This window comes from Alosa sapidissima, chromosome 12, assembly GCF_018492685.1.
Source record: "Alosa sapidissima isolate fAloSap1 chromosome 12, fAloSap1.pri, whole genome shotgun sequence".
NCBI lineage: Eukaryota > Metazoa > Chordata > Actinopteri > Clupeiformes > Clupeidae > Alosa > Alosa sapidissima.
The window spans coordinates 4613755-4629565 of record NC_055968.1 but is presented as its reverse complement, the minus strand read 5'-3'; the positions used below and the strand labels follow the sequence as shown (position 1 = coordinate 4629565).

At 47.1% G+C, this 15811-nt stretch overlaps 1 protein-coding gene across 2 annotated transcripts in view; it reads right to left on the bottom strand.

The window, feature by feature from the left end:
* Positions 1–15811, bottom strand: part of cachd1 (cache domain containing 1) — a 74535-nt gene that overhangs the window by 42228 nt on the left and 16496 nt on the right. For both annotated transcript variants that reach the window (XR_006021151.1, XM_042057290.1), the window contains exons 2-3: positions 8009–8071; positions 2801–2949 (exon numbers count right to left, since the gene is read on the bottom strand). Coding sequence is in view for 1 of the 2 variants with exons in the window: in XM_042057290.1 (XP_041913224.1) it covers positions 2801–2949; positions 8009–8071 (212 nt within the window). In the remaining variant the exon portion in view is untranslated. The remainder of the gene's footprint in view (positions 1–2800; positions 2950–8008; positions 8072–15811) is intronic.

Here is a 15811-nt window from a genome sequence, read left to right as displayed (position 1 = left end):
CCTGAGTCTACTCTGCAGACGTTTGATGTTTGACATTTGAACAAGGGGGAAGGGATTAGCCTAACCGCTGCGCATCATGTAGCTGTTCTATTTTTACTCTTTGTTTGTCAGTGTGTCGCTAAAAGAACATTCTCAAATGAGTCTGAGGAAACATTATTTCAGCGAGTGCAGACGTGGTGATGAATGTTACCAAATAAGTGGAAAAAGACATGGCACCATATTCACAGCTGAACACCAGAGGCGCTCCTTTACTCAAACAACCGACATAACCAAAAACAGAACTTTTTCAAGATTTTGTAGAAAGTTCCGGAAGATTTTTTGATGAATTTAATTAATTTGATTGCTCCACATTTGGCATATCAATAAAGCTAAAAAATGAATTGAGAAAGGGAGAAAGATAAGGAAGGAGAGAAGAGAGAAGAAAGAGAGAGGGAGAGAAAGAGAGGTGGTATTTTGGGATTTGGCAGGGACTAGCCCTCTCCCCCAGATATACAGCACAGGAGGCATTTGGGTCTGGACGAGAGGCATTATCGCCATGGCAATTTAAGAGCCCTCTTTCGGAGCACTTAAGCCCCCCACTCTGGCCTCTCCACCCCACTCTCAAACAGCAGCTTCATTAGCTCACACACACACACACACACACACACACACACACCTCTATTGGCTCCTTCAGGCCCAGCATACAGACAGTGGATTAACAGAGGGCTGGGAAAGAGGGAAAGAGAGAGAGAGTGAAAGAGAGAGAGAGAGTGAAAGAGAGAGAGAGCAAGCAGCACTGTGTGTGTGTGTGTGTGTGTGTGTGTGTGTGTTCGAGGAAGAACCAGAGAGAAGCAGGAAGTGGTCCGAGACAGATCAAGAGACAGAGAGAGACGGACGGAGGGAGAGGGCACTAGGACCCTGTAAGAGTACACACAGGAGAGAGGGAACGGGAGAGTCAAAGAGGCCTACTGTGTGTGAGGGAGATAACAAAGAACACAGCACTGAGACAAACAACGCGTCTGATAAAGGCAGTGTGTAAAACACACACACACACACAATTTACTCACACACACATTTACCAACTCCATTTCCCTCACATCCACACAGTCCTATTTTCCAGCACCTGACAGAGTTTGTTTGCTTTTTTTTTGCAGGGAGAGAGTGGAGTTTTTTTCAGAGGAAAGGTGATGAGGAGATGAGAGGAGAGGAGAGGAGGAGGAGAGGAAAGAGGGGGATGAGAGGAGATGAGAGGCGTTTAATTTGCTTGGCTGCCACAGCAAAGCTCCCAGTGTTGCGACAGGCGCTGTGGCTTCCCTTTGCCAGGCTTACGCTGGAGACAGGGAAATTAGCCGCGTCTGGGACGCTAGCGAACGCCGCTATAGCCTTTTCCCCCGTCGAGCTTCTCCCGCTCTTACTCCCAGTGAGTCAGCGAGATCCACGGAAGAGATGTCGTCTCTCAGAGCTGCTGCACCCATGTGGAGTCTGATGAGGGCACCGTAGGGTGCCGACGACGGCAGAAACAAAAGCAAATAGTGAAAACTAAAGGGTCGCTCGCCCCTGTCCACCTATCGTCATTACATTCACACACAAAAGGGTCTAATGATTTAGGACACGAAGACGGCAGGTGAGGAAGGGAGCGAGAGCAGGAGAGAGGGGGGGGTGTGAACTTCTGACCATGCCTGTGTACGCTTTCATCTCTCGGTGTGTGTGTGTGTGTGTGTGTGTGTGTGTGTGTGTGTGTGCGTGTGCATTGATTAAAGCATTCCTGGGTGCTGGGTTGTGGGGACTGATGGAAAGCTGACCCTGGTGTGGCGCGTGGTGGGCATGAGAGGGGAGAGGGTGTGAGACACGCAATCAACAGCTCGAGTCAGAGGGGACAGGCCAACACTTGGGGATGGGGGGTGAGGGGTGCTAATGGCAGCTGTTGCAGATCATGCTGAAGGACGTGGGGGCACACAAATACTTACACGCACGCATGGACACCAGGGACACGCAAAGATACACACATAATTACCAAATCAGAATTTCGGTGTAATACTGGAGCAGTAAAATCAGGGAAAGGAAGAAAATGAAGAATGAAATATGTGATCATTAGATATGCATGAGCTAGCTGCAGATATGCTGACAGTTCAGGTCCCACTGGTTGAAGCAAAGCTCTACTTGAAAGCGAGCATGTCCATTCCACCCCTTCGGCTACGCTAGCCTGATTGGCTATTCCTTGCGCTTTCTGCATAGGGGCCATTTCAGTTCACATGCTTCAAAGGCTGCTTTCCTCTCTCAACATACTCATATACACCCCCCACCCCGTCTCTCTCTCTCTCTCTCTCTCTCTCTCTCTCTCTCTCTCTCTCTCTCTCTCTCTCTCTCTCTCTCTCTCTCTCTCTCATATGCATCTATAATGACACAAAAAGGATTCATTACATTTCAGTTACATCACAAGCGTCCCACAGCCGTTGTGCTCAGAGACACACAGCACAAGACGCACCAGCTCAGAGCCAGGGTGTATTTATAGCAGACAGCTAGGTGGAGAGTGAGGAGATGTTTGGAGACACTTTGATGTTCCATCAAATGTTACACCCACACTGGGGAGACAGTGGCAATTTAATTTCAAACTGGCAAACACACACGCGCACACACACACAGACACTTCCCCCAGACTACACTCCTCGAACATAATCTACTGTGCAGGCCTTTCTTCCTTGGCTTTCTGCTCATGCAGTCCTGGGATAATATGGGTCTGTGTATGTTAACGTGTGTGAGTGAATGTATGAGTGTGTGTGTGTATGTGTGTGAGAGTGAATGTGTTTTCGTGTCTACTTACTCCATCATGGAGGGGGGTATGGCGCAGCAGTCCTGAATGGCAGTGAGTGGGGACGTGAGGTGGGCTGTGTACGAGGCCTCCACCACCTGTTTGTTCCTGTTCACCACATCCAGATAGCGGTTGAACTTCTCACGGATCTTCTTGGCCAGCTGGGAAAGAAAGCAGAGTACATTATTCATACAAAGCCCAACACTCCAAATGCTTACATATACACAGATGCAAAACGGGAACATCAGAGGCATTATTATTATTATTATTATTCATCTCACAGAATCAAACATGGAATGCCATGATGAAATACAACTCCATTTTGTCATCATCACCTACTCGTGGTTCTCAATTCAGCCTGCCAAATGGAAATTGTATCTCTTAGACCTTAACAAGCCACCATTCTTTGGCATGGGTTTGAATCCTCGCCCCCAAACATTAAAATTGCAGTGATGCATTTTGCCCGTCAAATGAGTGATGCAAATCTAATAACAGTTTCAGGAGACTGGTGTACCCTTCAGCAAAGCCAGCATGTACCGAGAGGGCCACATTAAAATCAACACACACAGGAAGAGGTATGCTACATCAAAGGCCTTCAGCAGGGCACAGGATTGATGGAAAGAAAAATTAAATCAATCAGCATTGAGCAAGGACTTACTTGGGAGACCAAAAGGGCTCCCTTCCCGCAGCTAGTTAGCACAGTGCTAGTGTGCATAGCTACAGGCGCAGCATAATGAAATAAGAATTGGGTTCAAATCAAAAGGGGTGCTCCTGGCTGCTTTGGTTCATTAGGCCTCAGTGTTGGGCCTGCTCGGCAGGTCTCTAAAGGGAGCTGTAAATGAAGAAGTCGGGTTCTCAGAGTGCTGGGGCTTATTTATTCAGGGCCCAGGCTTCCCTGGGGACTCTAATAACCAGCACGCCAGCAGCTTTGAAATAAGGCTGGCCTCTGTGGGGGGACATTAATAAAGAGCGCACATGCAGCTTCTCTGCACCACTGCCCAGCTTCTATAGGCCATCCCTGAACCATGACACTGTGGAACACACACATACACAGGAATATTCAGGACACACACACACACACAAACACACTGGCATACTCAGGACACACACACACACACACACTAGCATACTCAGGACACACACACACACACACACACACACACAACTACCACCAACTTTCCCCTCTCCTTCACAAAAGCACACATGTAGATATACAATATACAACACACACACACAAGCTCGCAGACTATACTGCACAGCCTTGTGATGGAAAATGAAGAAAACTAGCCACATCAATGGTGCATGGAAAAGAAAGAAACCTCAGCCACAGCAATCAGGCTCTACATACCACAATTAGCCTCAGCTGCCAAAACGTCTCAGCCAGGCAGCGGAGAAATGTTGCACGACCCATTGACCATGCACACCTAATCAGCTGGCCGCTGCAGCTATTACCGCTGCACTTAGCTTGTGGCATTACCAAGAACAACATGTGCGGAGGGGAAAATCTCCCACCAGGAGAGGCTCGCCGTGACCATTATCCACTGTGTGCTACTTCTAATAGTGTGGTAAATGGAGCCTTGTCCAGGAACTCGTGGAGAGAGGAGCGGTTCAATGCTGGCTCGGCAGGAGGAAGGGAGGGGGGAGGAGGTGGAGAGAGGGAGGGACAGAGGGAGAGAGGGATGGGGGAGGGAAGAGCGCGACCGATCAGGAACAGGTTAGACCGCATGAGACCCTGGGCCTCTCCTGCGCTGTGGAAACTCCATCCCTCAGGTGCAGAGGGAGAGACATGAGCCCGCCGGCCCACAAGCATTTAAAGCCTGTGTGTGTGTCCACAGGAAAATGTCCCCTTTAATTACTCCTGCTTGCGTTCTGAAGTCCAACTGCAATGTATACGCTACACCTATGTGTGCTTATGCATACAGAAAAACTCAATGCAGTCGCTCCCACCTGCCACAACAAGCTATATGATATGAATCTTAGACAGAGAGAGAGAGAGAGAGAGAGAGAGAGAGAGAGAGAGAGAGAGAGAGAGAGAGAGAGAGAGAGAGAGAGAGAGAGAGAGAGAGAGAGAGAGAGAGAGAGAGAGAGAGAGGACACAGGCATGTCTGAGGGCATCTTTTTATCAGATGGCTCCGAGAAGAAAAGCGTCATCCTCATGCAGCTCTCTCAAGGCTCCTTTAGCTTCTTAATTGCATCCTTTGTGGAAGACGTCGCTTTGGAAGAGCTTCCCTATAGCTACTTTGCTAGGCTTAACCAACAAAGGTTAGACAATATAATATTTAATTACCACCCTTCATCTTACATTTCAATCTCTTTCAAATGTCAATAACCATTTCAAGCCAAAAAACTTTTCAAGTTGTCAACAAAGAAGAAATACCCCCATCTGCATGATTACAGTGGTTTGTTAAACTTTCACTGTTTAACATGAAGGTTCTGTGACTTTATGCTTCTCACAGGAACCAGATGGAGATGAAGGTAGACAGGGAGGGGTAGGGAGTGTTCCTTAATGTGTTCTGCTCTACTGCTAAATAGTGATAAATAGTAGAAATGAAATAGCAAATGAATAGTAGAGACTGAATTCTAAATCTGGGCTAAGATACTATGAAAATAGGACCTTTTGCCTGCAGTGCCTTCACGTATGGGGTGGTGCTGTTGAGTTTTACACTAATGGGTGCCCAAGTTACTCTAATTACAGAAACGAGGAGTTGCAAAGTGTCAGTCAGAATTAGCATCTGCTTCGTTTACACATTCCCCCTCTCTTACACACAAAAAGTCCAAAGACGGCCTGAGAAGGATCGTGCTGTTTGCTGCCCACACTACTGAGTGAGCGATGCAGTAATGGCATTAGCTGGCATGGGCACTCGCCAACTGAAAACGTCACAGTCCAGTGAACAAGAGGTATGAGTCTGGGACCGCCTGTCAGTTCATACAGGCGCAGTTCTCACAAAGGCACCCAAACTGACTCCCAATGTGGCTCAACACTGAGGCCTTCAGTCCAGGTGTTCATGAGCGTTAGGAAATGACTAGGCTTTATTAAATTTGTCAAATAAAAGGCACATTCATTTTGGAATGATTTATTTTACAATTTCTATATAAGTGTTTCTGGCCCATTCTGGTCATCAGGTGCATTGCAAATACTGGTTGTTATTCTATGTCCTGGTATATGACAAGATGGTGGTTTCGAAAATGTCTGTGCTTCTCTGGTGTTTGATAAGGTGATTGTGTCAAGTGGAGAAGTTTAAATCAGGTGTACTATAAATGTGAGCCGCATTAAATAGGCAGGTTTTCCAGGCCATAGCCACACCTTAGTACCACCCTCCACACCACTGATATGACAGTTTCCCATTTTCAAGGCCTACTTCCATTAGTTAGAATGTAAGTCCTGACGTGCTATATCAGAAGGTTGTCTTGTCTGCTATATTTACACAGAATTTGGAGTGTGACTTCTGTCACCTTGCATGGGCATGTTTTTCTGTTCTCTTATCTTACTTTTGCTAGTTTCAAAGCAATCATTAGTTTGATATGATAAGTTAAATAAATAAATGAATCCACTTTAGGAATTGAAATCATTTGTGTCCATATGAATTTCAGTGTAATGTTGTAAGTCAGCCTTCACCTTGCAACTATGAAATAATTTGTACTAACAAATCATGCTAGAGTTGTTATGTTACAAATCATGCACAATCTGTGCCAGGAATTTAGGCTCTCATTTTCACATTTTTTCTTTTCCAAACCCTAAGTGTAAACACTGGAGCTCACCTTAGGCCTGTCGACCATAAATCTAACTGGAGGTTGGAAGCACCACAAGCTCAGAACAGTTTGCCCTTTCAAAAGTTTCTCTTGCGGAGGTGCCAGCGAGACACATGCTCTCAATGCAGATCTGAGCACTGCTGATGCCAGCTGACAGACCGTCTTCAGCATGGAGTCATTTTCAGAAGCTACACCTATCCATGGTAGCAGCATAATACCAGAACAAAGGAGTCATCTGTGGCATAATGCTGAACTTTACCGTGGAAGATGTCCCAGCAGGTAGCTGTCTGCCTCATTCAGATCTCGAGAAGTGGAGGGAATCGTGCTAGTTAATTAGCGATCGGGGTGTCGTTAGACAAGCTGCCAACGAGCTCCTTAATCTTCTGCTCGCAGACAGCAAATAGCTGCAGGTAATGTGGGGAATAGCAGACAGCACACAATGATTTCTCCTGGCAAGCACTGATGAGAGAAAACAACCTGCCTATTCTTGTTTATGGCTCCTGGAATGATTGGAGAGGGGATGAGAAACACACAGCCACCACCACACACACACACACACAGACACAGACACACAAATACAAAAGGAAGGAATTAGGGCTGCTGCCATGTAAACTGAGGGATGCCCAATGGGTACCACAGCAGCAAGGACAGACAACACACAGAGACACAGACACACACACACACACACACACACACAAACTCATTCTCAACTCCATTTTAACTGGGTCCAAGGAATCACTCAAATGTGGCATGCAACACCTACATGCTCACAGACATAATATGTAATAAATATTTGCTGGCAATTGCATTCAACCTATGGGGAGCCATGTTTAAGGGTTCAAAACCGTCAATACAAATTCAATACTAGTCAAACATTGACATACTCCAAGAAAGTAACAGAATGTTTTCCTGAAGGAATGCTTTATTCACTGCAGCAAGTGTGGAACAACAGATAACACAAAAAGCCATCCCACCACAGCGACTCTGATTGCCCAGGCGATTATTAACTAAGGCGAATCCACATGTTGACCCAAATTGCCTTCCAGGATGTCCACCACTGTGAGCTAATGACCGGCACTCTTCAAAGCATCTTTTATCTCCAGCCAATCAAGCCGACGGCAATTAAGCTTGTGTGTACCGAGGCCGCTGCTTTCCCCCACACTGTTCTCCTCAACGTGGCACCTGTGTGAAGCTGTGGCCATGCGCAGTGACCCGCTGGACTCACCCCAGACTCAAAGGCAGACGGAGAACAGCTTTTACGGCAGCCATGCTTGTTAGAGGGCCCAGCGTTGGCTTGCTGTGAGCGCAGAAATTAGTGTTGCTGGGCAGCAGCAACACATAAAATGGCCTTCAAATCAAACACACGGCAGCTGCAGAATTTTAATGGTGTATCATGCTCTCTTGAGGTTGAGCAATCTCTCTACACACACACACACACAAGGAAGTAAGACAGATATGATCATGACTCACCTGCTGCACCTCAGTCTCGCCGTTTGAAGTCTTCTCGGTGTACACAAAGGAGTCAAAGATTCTCTGTGAGGGAAGAGGGAAAGAGTCTCGGTTCAAATGACCTGCAGTGCACCACAACATTTATTAGAGACAAAAAGTCAAACTAACTCAACACAATAATGAGCACATATATGGCAGCGGGAGAAATCCAACAAGCAGAGAGTAAATGTCCATGGCTTCACAATGCATTGCAATATTAGGGAAAAGGTTAGTCTGAGTGCATGTCTTAGAACATACTCTCTGCTTTCAAAGTGCAACGTACAAGGCAAAAACACAGTTATTAATTGCTTAAGAATTACAAGGCCATCATTATCTGTTCCTCAATGAGATACAAGTGCAACGAAACTACAGCAAGGTCAAGTAGCTAAGGTTTGCAAGGACATTAATGAACGCACAAAACCCTGTCATGCTGCACTTGTCTCAAATGTCCTGCAAATGAAGGCGAGTCTATCTGCATGACTGCCCTCTTTGGATTAGTCCACTGGCACTCTAAGGCTCTGTGTTGCAGCCTGTGCTTCAGCATGGCTCTGAGCCAGAGGTCCTGAACGCTCTCCGCTTCACTCCAGGGTGGTGGTTAGGAACCCCTGTGAGGAATGTTCTTGAAGAAGAAGAAACACAGACCGTGCCCAAGTGTAACCCCTTCATCTAGTCACTTCACAGGTAATGGTCCATTTCCTGGTGCTATGCCATTCCCCACTAAATGATGAGAATTACTATAATTGTCCTTTACTTAGCCAGAGATCCTGGTTATTGTCAATAATTGCAACAGACACTATACCCTTTAGACGGCATTATCGTGGATGACCTACTTTCCTATATGAACACCCTGCTTCATAAATACACAAGTGATTTAATGTGGTGAGATCATTTTGCACCATTAACCATTCACATGAGACTCTGTACTAGCAGAATAGTGACCATTTCAGTGTCGTAAAAACCATCTACTGCCCATCCTCTGTTGTTCTGTCCATCTTGGCCTCTCTGACTGGGCAGGGCAAGTCAATAGCTGCCCTCCTCCCGCACTTCATTATCGAATACTCTCACTTAAACTCAGCACTGACACCCTCATGTCTTAAAACCTTCTAAGAAAACTGGCAGGAAGAAAAAACGTAGCACCTGCACTGTGTGGCTGTTCACACCCCAACACAGCCAGCGGAGCAGATGCTCTGAGCGGGCACACACGCCACCCCAAACATCTGGGGTCGAGGACCGGTGCCAGGCCTGCACACTGAACAAACTCGAGTAAATGTTTGCATAAGACGGCAGGCAGGTGTTTTGCTGTAAGAGTCTCCACCCAGACCTTGCCATGGAAGGGGTGATGCTTGCTTCCTTTCCATCCACACCTATTGTCACTAGGGCACACATTACCCAGAATCCTAAGTAACAACATACCGGCCTGGAATCCTGCAAGCAGGATAATCCTTGGCGAGAATGACAAGGTTGGAACTGTCAACACGACCTGTGATGGATCACTGCTGTCTTCCAAGACAAAAATCGTGAGGAGACTTGCCAGGCTTTGTGATGGCTTTTCCAACCATGCATAAAAGAAAACTTGTTGGACATCTTACTAACAGCGGAATGGATTTGCTTTTCCCATTTATTGTGTCTCTCGGTGATGAATGGCCAAAAGGGAGGTCATGGTCACCACACGGAACGAGAACACGAAACAAAAAACACAGACACCGACAAAACACACACACACACACATACTAAAGCAGTGGAATTTCATTGCGGAAAAAAGTGTTTATAAAGCGCCAAGCAGACTGAGTGATGTGTGAGTGAACTCCAGCGTGGCGAGGAAAGGCTTCAGCTGTCGCACCGGTGGAAAGATAACAAAGTCGGGGGGAGCCAACGAGAGAAAGGAAAACCTTGTCGTTTTCGGGCCCCGCTCATAAAATAAACACGAGCACAAACACAAACAGCCAACCTCTGGCTGTTCACAGCGCAGTCCCCCCCCCCCCCCCCCCTCCCATGGCGTGGACGGTTTGTTTTCCGAGCTGCTCGCACAGCCTTCACAGCTATGCCCGGGGCAGGCAGGAATTTCGCAGCATGTAACCAGAGACGCCACACCAAAGCTGGGACACCACATGCAGGACGGTCCCTGGTCTGAACCAGGGGGGACAGACCCAGATCCTTATTCCCAAACCCCACGAGCCAACCAAGACACCAAAGACAAAAGTGCACTTGAGTCTTGGAAATACAAGCCTGCAAAGTATAAATGTCATCTTACTTAGGGCATGCAACATCAAAACAGACCACCGAATGGGGTCTGGGATCGAGCGAGTGGTGTACTGTACGCACTGAACGCTCGTCTGACACATGATTGTTTCACTCATATTTAGAGGGGTATGAGGCTTGGGCTTTGCCACACTATAAACACAAATAAACGGCAAACTATTTGCTCTATGAAAAGAAGAGAAAGCCTTTGCCCTTCATCAGAGAAAGGAGTCCATCTGCAGCTGCTTTGGCTTAGAAAATGGTGGCCATAGTAGTCATTAATCTTGTCAACCCCAGGGTTAATCTTGCCCGCAGTTGAATGGCTGTCTGGAATGGCGGAGCCCCATGCTGTCCTTGATCGCAGCGTTCTGGGGGTATGCCATTCCCCTTCAGCAGAGCCATGGCAGCGAGGCCATCAGCGCACTGCTAAGCCTCTGCCATGGCTGCCTATTGTGCCATTGGCCCTTTGAGGACTCCAAGACTCCAGTCTCCCCCATCCCCCCAAACATATAACCAACTACTCAATGACAAGTAGGAAACCAAGGTTATGAATGCGCAAAATGCACACATTTCTGTGTGTTAAAGACCCATACTTCATATGCCATTTCAATAGCCTAGCGTTGCTTCTCAAACAGCCCAGGCAAACACCCCCCTTACCCAGACACACACACACGTGGTGGGAGACTGATTCTTCTAGTGATCTAGCTGGAGCCACAGCTCTGCAACACTGAGGCATTTCCATTAAAATGGTGCGATGGAGGGGGATAAACCTATTAGCAATTCAGGCATCTTCAAAGACCAGGGCCTCCTCACCCTAATCCACATTCATTTGGATTTGCACCAGAGCGCAAAAGGGTGAAATCCCACAAAGTGCCAAACAGGAAAGGTGCCCTAATCTGTCCATTTAGGGCTGTGTGAGAATTCTCCACAGGTAATCCAAGAACTAGCCAACTATGCCCAATGAACATAACCAGCAGACACATGGAGTCTTTACTTAGTAAAACACACACCGCGCCTCCTCATACTCTTGCTGTATTGATTCAATCTCTTGACATTTTTTCTGTATTGAAGTTTTGCCTCTACCCAAACCATGAGTGGGTCTTTCCATTTGAAGAAATCCATCCCTTTTCTGTAAGTTTTAAGAAGGAAGGCAGTTCAAAGGTGTTCTGAGAGATAGCAAGAGACTAAAAAAAGAGACGGCAAGATTCTAGAAATGGGAGAGGTTGTATAGAGAGGGGAAACAATAACAAAAAAATGAAGAGAGATGATGGAAGAGAGGAAAAAGCCGATGGAGAGCATGTAAGAGAAAGAGAGAAAGAGAGAGAGAGAGAGAAAGAGAGAAAGAGAGCACAAGCCAGGAACAAACAGCTCAGATGAAAGGGCAGACACCAGAAGCCTGCCGTCTGAGCTGAGCGGAACTGCAGCCCTGGCTTCCTCCTGCAGGTAGCCCGTCTCCATCCCTCCACCCTCCCCTCCCCTCGTCCCCACTCCACCAGCATACATGCTCATTGCACTACAAAGGGCCCTGCTCGTGAATGAGGCATCCTTGCCTTCCCTCTGATCTGATTTTTCTTCTCTCCCTCTCTCTCTCCCCCCTTGCTCTCTCATTTTCACTCTCTATTTTTCCTCTCTCTCTCTCTCTCTCTCTCTCTCTCTCTCTCTCTCGACACTCAAGCTGCTAAGCATGTTTTCTGTGTCTGCACCTGGAGACAGGGTGAATGAGAACATTGTTCTCAGTCTCAAATACAAAAAGGTCTCACAGGGAAAAGAGAGTCACAAACAAACTGAGCGTCTCCATTTCGCTTCCAATCATTTCATTATGAGATCAAACTTTACATTGGGAAGATGTTCCCTTACGGCACAAAACTGAGTCATGAAGCTAGCAGCCCTTATAAGAGCCTTCAGTATCATCATGCTCGCCGAGTGAAGACACCCTAATTAAACGGTCTCCATTCCAGATCTGTGCTGAGCAGGTTGCCTAATTAAATGACTCTCTCAAAGCCTGCCAGCTCGCTTGCCCTGGACTATTTCTAAAGTCAGAGGGAGTAAACATAATTTGTTAAAGCTGCATCGTCCCATCAAATTCCACAGTCTCCGGGGCAACAGTGTGCAATGCCAGCCTCTCACTTCACAACATGTCTGAGCCACGGCTCTTGGAGAGCCTAAAGCCATAGAGTCACATTACTCCCCTCCACCCTTCAAATACAACCAGTGAATCAGTTGAAGGCTAGTACATATGTTTTGTGTGTGCGCATAAGTGTGACTGTGTATAATAATGTCAGGGCGGGGGTGTGTGTGTGTGTGTGTGGGGGTGCAGGAAAATTGGTTCCACATGTAGAGTAAGAGAATATCTAACTTTTTTGAAGGAGAGGGGGGTCATGTCAAACCCTGACTTGCCATGGTGCTGGATTACCATGAAAAAAAGAGATTATAGGTTGAGAGAATAGTTTTTTGGAAAACACATTTCAGCGAGTCCATTAAGCATACGATCTTAACAGCAGTGCGCAAACATCAAGGACTTAGCACAAGCCTGGAAGAATAATGACCTGGGTCTCCACAGCAACCACTGTGCAATATAGACAAAACATCAGGCTCTCATAAACTCCCAAGGCCTCAGACAGCATTCAGCTTCACATTGGCTGCTTTTAACATTCAGTCTGAAATGACATAAAAGTATTATATCACTCCATCAAGTTCAACAGCAAAACCAAACTCTTTTGAGGCTGCGTATCAACCGTTATATGAGTAAAGATTTTTTTTTTTAAAAAACAGCAGTGAACCATCAGCATTCACTCTCTAAACCAAAGTCACACAAACACATGCACATTCTGATGCTGTCAATGTAATAGTCACTATCCATCATATGACTGTCTCACAAACATTCACATGGACACACACACACACACCTTTTATCTAATTATATTCTCTGTACACATACTCAAACACAGCATACATTCTAGCATTCACAGAGACCTTCTCACTCACACACTCATACATATGCACACTCCATCTCTCTCACTTTCTTGCTTGCACACACACACCATCTCTCTCAGTTTCTTGCACACACACACACACACACACACACACACACAGTGAGAGTCCCGAGAGAGAGAGTGGGGGGGGGGGGGGGGGGGGGGGAGAGTGAGAGGCCAAGAGCAGTGAGGATAGTGCTGACGAGGACTCGGCTCCTACAATAACAAAACCCCTTTGTGAAAACAGCCCCGGCCCCACAGTGAGGCCTGGTCACGGAGCGGATCCCCCCCGAATCCGCTCCCAGATCTCAGGCCTGGGCCAGCTCCACTTTCCCCTCGCCCGGCAGACAGCACGTAATGGTTTCCACATGTGGAGGGAGGAGGAGGGAGGGGGGTGGAGAGATGGATGGTGGTGGTGGTGATGGGGTTGGGGTGGAGTCAGGAGTGGGGGCAAATAACAATGACAACGGTGGCGAGGACCAGCCCAGCACATTTATTAATGTGTGATTTCCACACACACACACATAAACACAAACACACACACACAACCTGCAGGCCTTCATTTCGACCATAGTTTGGAGAGAGGGAGGGGAGAAAAGGCTTCAAAACTAGGTAATAGCACTTGTGGGGAAGTGGAATGTGGAAGGGGGGGGGGGGGGTTGGAGTGTACATGGAGTACAAGTATATGTATACATTTCAACTCCATGTTAAGAATTAAAAGCACTCAGGGCCTGTAATGATGTGGTGACGGAGGCGGGGGAGAGAAGCCATGGAACTCTGACCACTGCTCGCATTCTCGCTAGGAGCCATGACCACCACCAAATATCAGATAAACGCCTGATGGGCAGCTCTACAAACAAATACTCTCATCACATACAAGACAGACACAGCGCACCAATGCTGCGGGAATGCTGGCATGACCTGGAAATTAACAGACTCATATTGAAATTGCGGCTTCAGGTGTACTCAACAATACATCTAGACAGTCCATTTGCAACCTATTTGTGAGTTGGCAACAGCCTAGTCACAACCATGCTAGGGATGCAAAACAGAACGGTTCCCTCAGAATACAAGGACTGTTTCCTTTTTAGAACTCTGGAGGTAAATATGAAAGCTCTGCGACTCCTCTGGTGTGTCCTGTGGATAGGTGTTAAGAAAATACAAAGGCAGTGGTGCCGCTTTAGTGCCGACAGACGCCTTCACTTCAAACACAAAGCGCCGCTAACAGCCCGCTGTAAAGCAGGAAGAGAAGCTGGGAAGAGAAAGACCTGAAATCACATCTCCCTCTGACATTCCCCAGGCGCCTTCATCCTTCTGGATACACAGGGGGAGCTGCCCTACTTCCTGGCCCCAATGGCAAGAGCTCTGGGCCAAGATTCTCTGGAGCCTTCCTCATAACCACCAGACAAGCTACAAACGTAAAGGGACGGATCCAACCGGACTCGACTCAGTGGTGAAACGGTAGGGGGCCGGAGTAAGGCATAGAGTTGACGTTTACGACGGGGAAAATCCTACGGCTCCTAATACTGTGAAGTAAAAAGGTACTGATAACCATTCCAGAGACAGAGATGGCCAGGCTCTTCTATGGCTGCCCTCTACCACAAAGTCTCGTATATCTGCACAGATTGTTTGGACGTGTCTCCAATCAGCTTGGTCAATACACTCCAAGCCAATAGTGGTGCATTCATGAAGAACCTATCAAATCGAGTTATGAGGAGACGTCAAAGCCAATCAATCTGGCCAATATGTGCGTGCATAGGCTTCTGCTGAAGCTCAAGACCTTAACAGCATCTCTGATTTTCTCTGCAGTGCCGCCAGTGGAAAACCAACTGACGTCAACGTGAAATTTTGAGAGCGTCGGCCCGTCTTGGCAGACTGGTCGTCTTTGAGCGGGTGTCAGTCTCCGGGCGGTGTTTACGATGCTGTAATCAAGAAGGTGCAAGCTTGGAGCAAGGTGAGGGCAAGGGCTTAGCGTTAGCCTCAGCGTCAGGCGCGAGAAAAATGACCGCATGTGGTCAAGGGATGGCAAGCGGCTCTACTACCCTCTGGAGGGAGGGAGGCGGGGACAGGGCTAGGGTGTCCAAACGCACTCCATTCAAGAGCAGTCCTATTTAAACGGCCTGTCAGCATGAAAGATGGACACTGAGCTCACACATAGGCGCCAGGGCACCACCTCTGCTCAGAGTGGGGTGAGAAACCAGGAGATAAAACAGAGTGGGACAGACATGGTTGCTAAGGAACTTTACACTGTTGTCTAGAGGTATATTAAAGAAGAACCTTCGAGAATGGGTAAATCAAAAGAATATGCTTGCATCAAGACTTGCACAGGGGAACAAACAAATAAATAAATAAATAAATAAATAAATAAATAAATAAATAACCCCTCCCAGACATTTCATTTGCAAGCAGTGTGGAATTTAGGAGTGTATATGGCATTGAGGTGATTTTTCCATATGCTTCCAAAAGCTTTCTGTTGCCTGCACATACCACAGAAGACTGGCAGGCATAACCAGGTAAGCACAAAGCAGACTGAGCTCCAGCCATTATTCCAGACGTGTGTTCTGAATTTATTGGA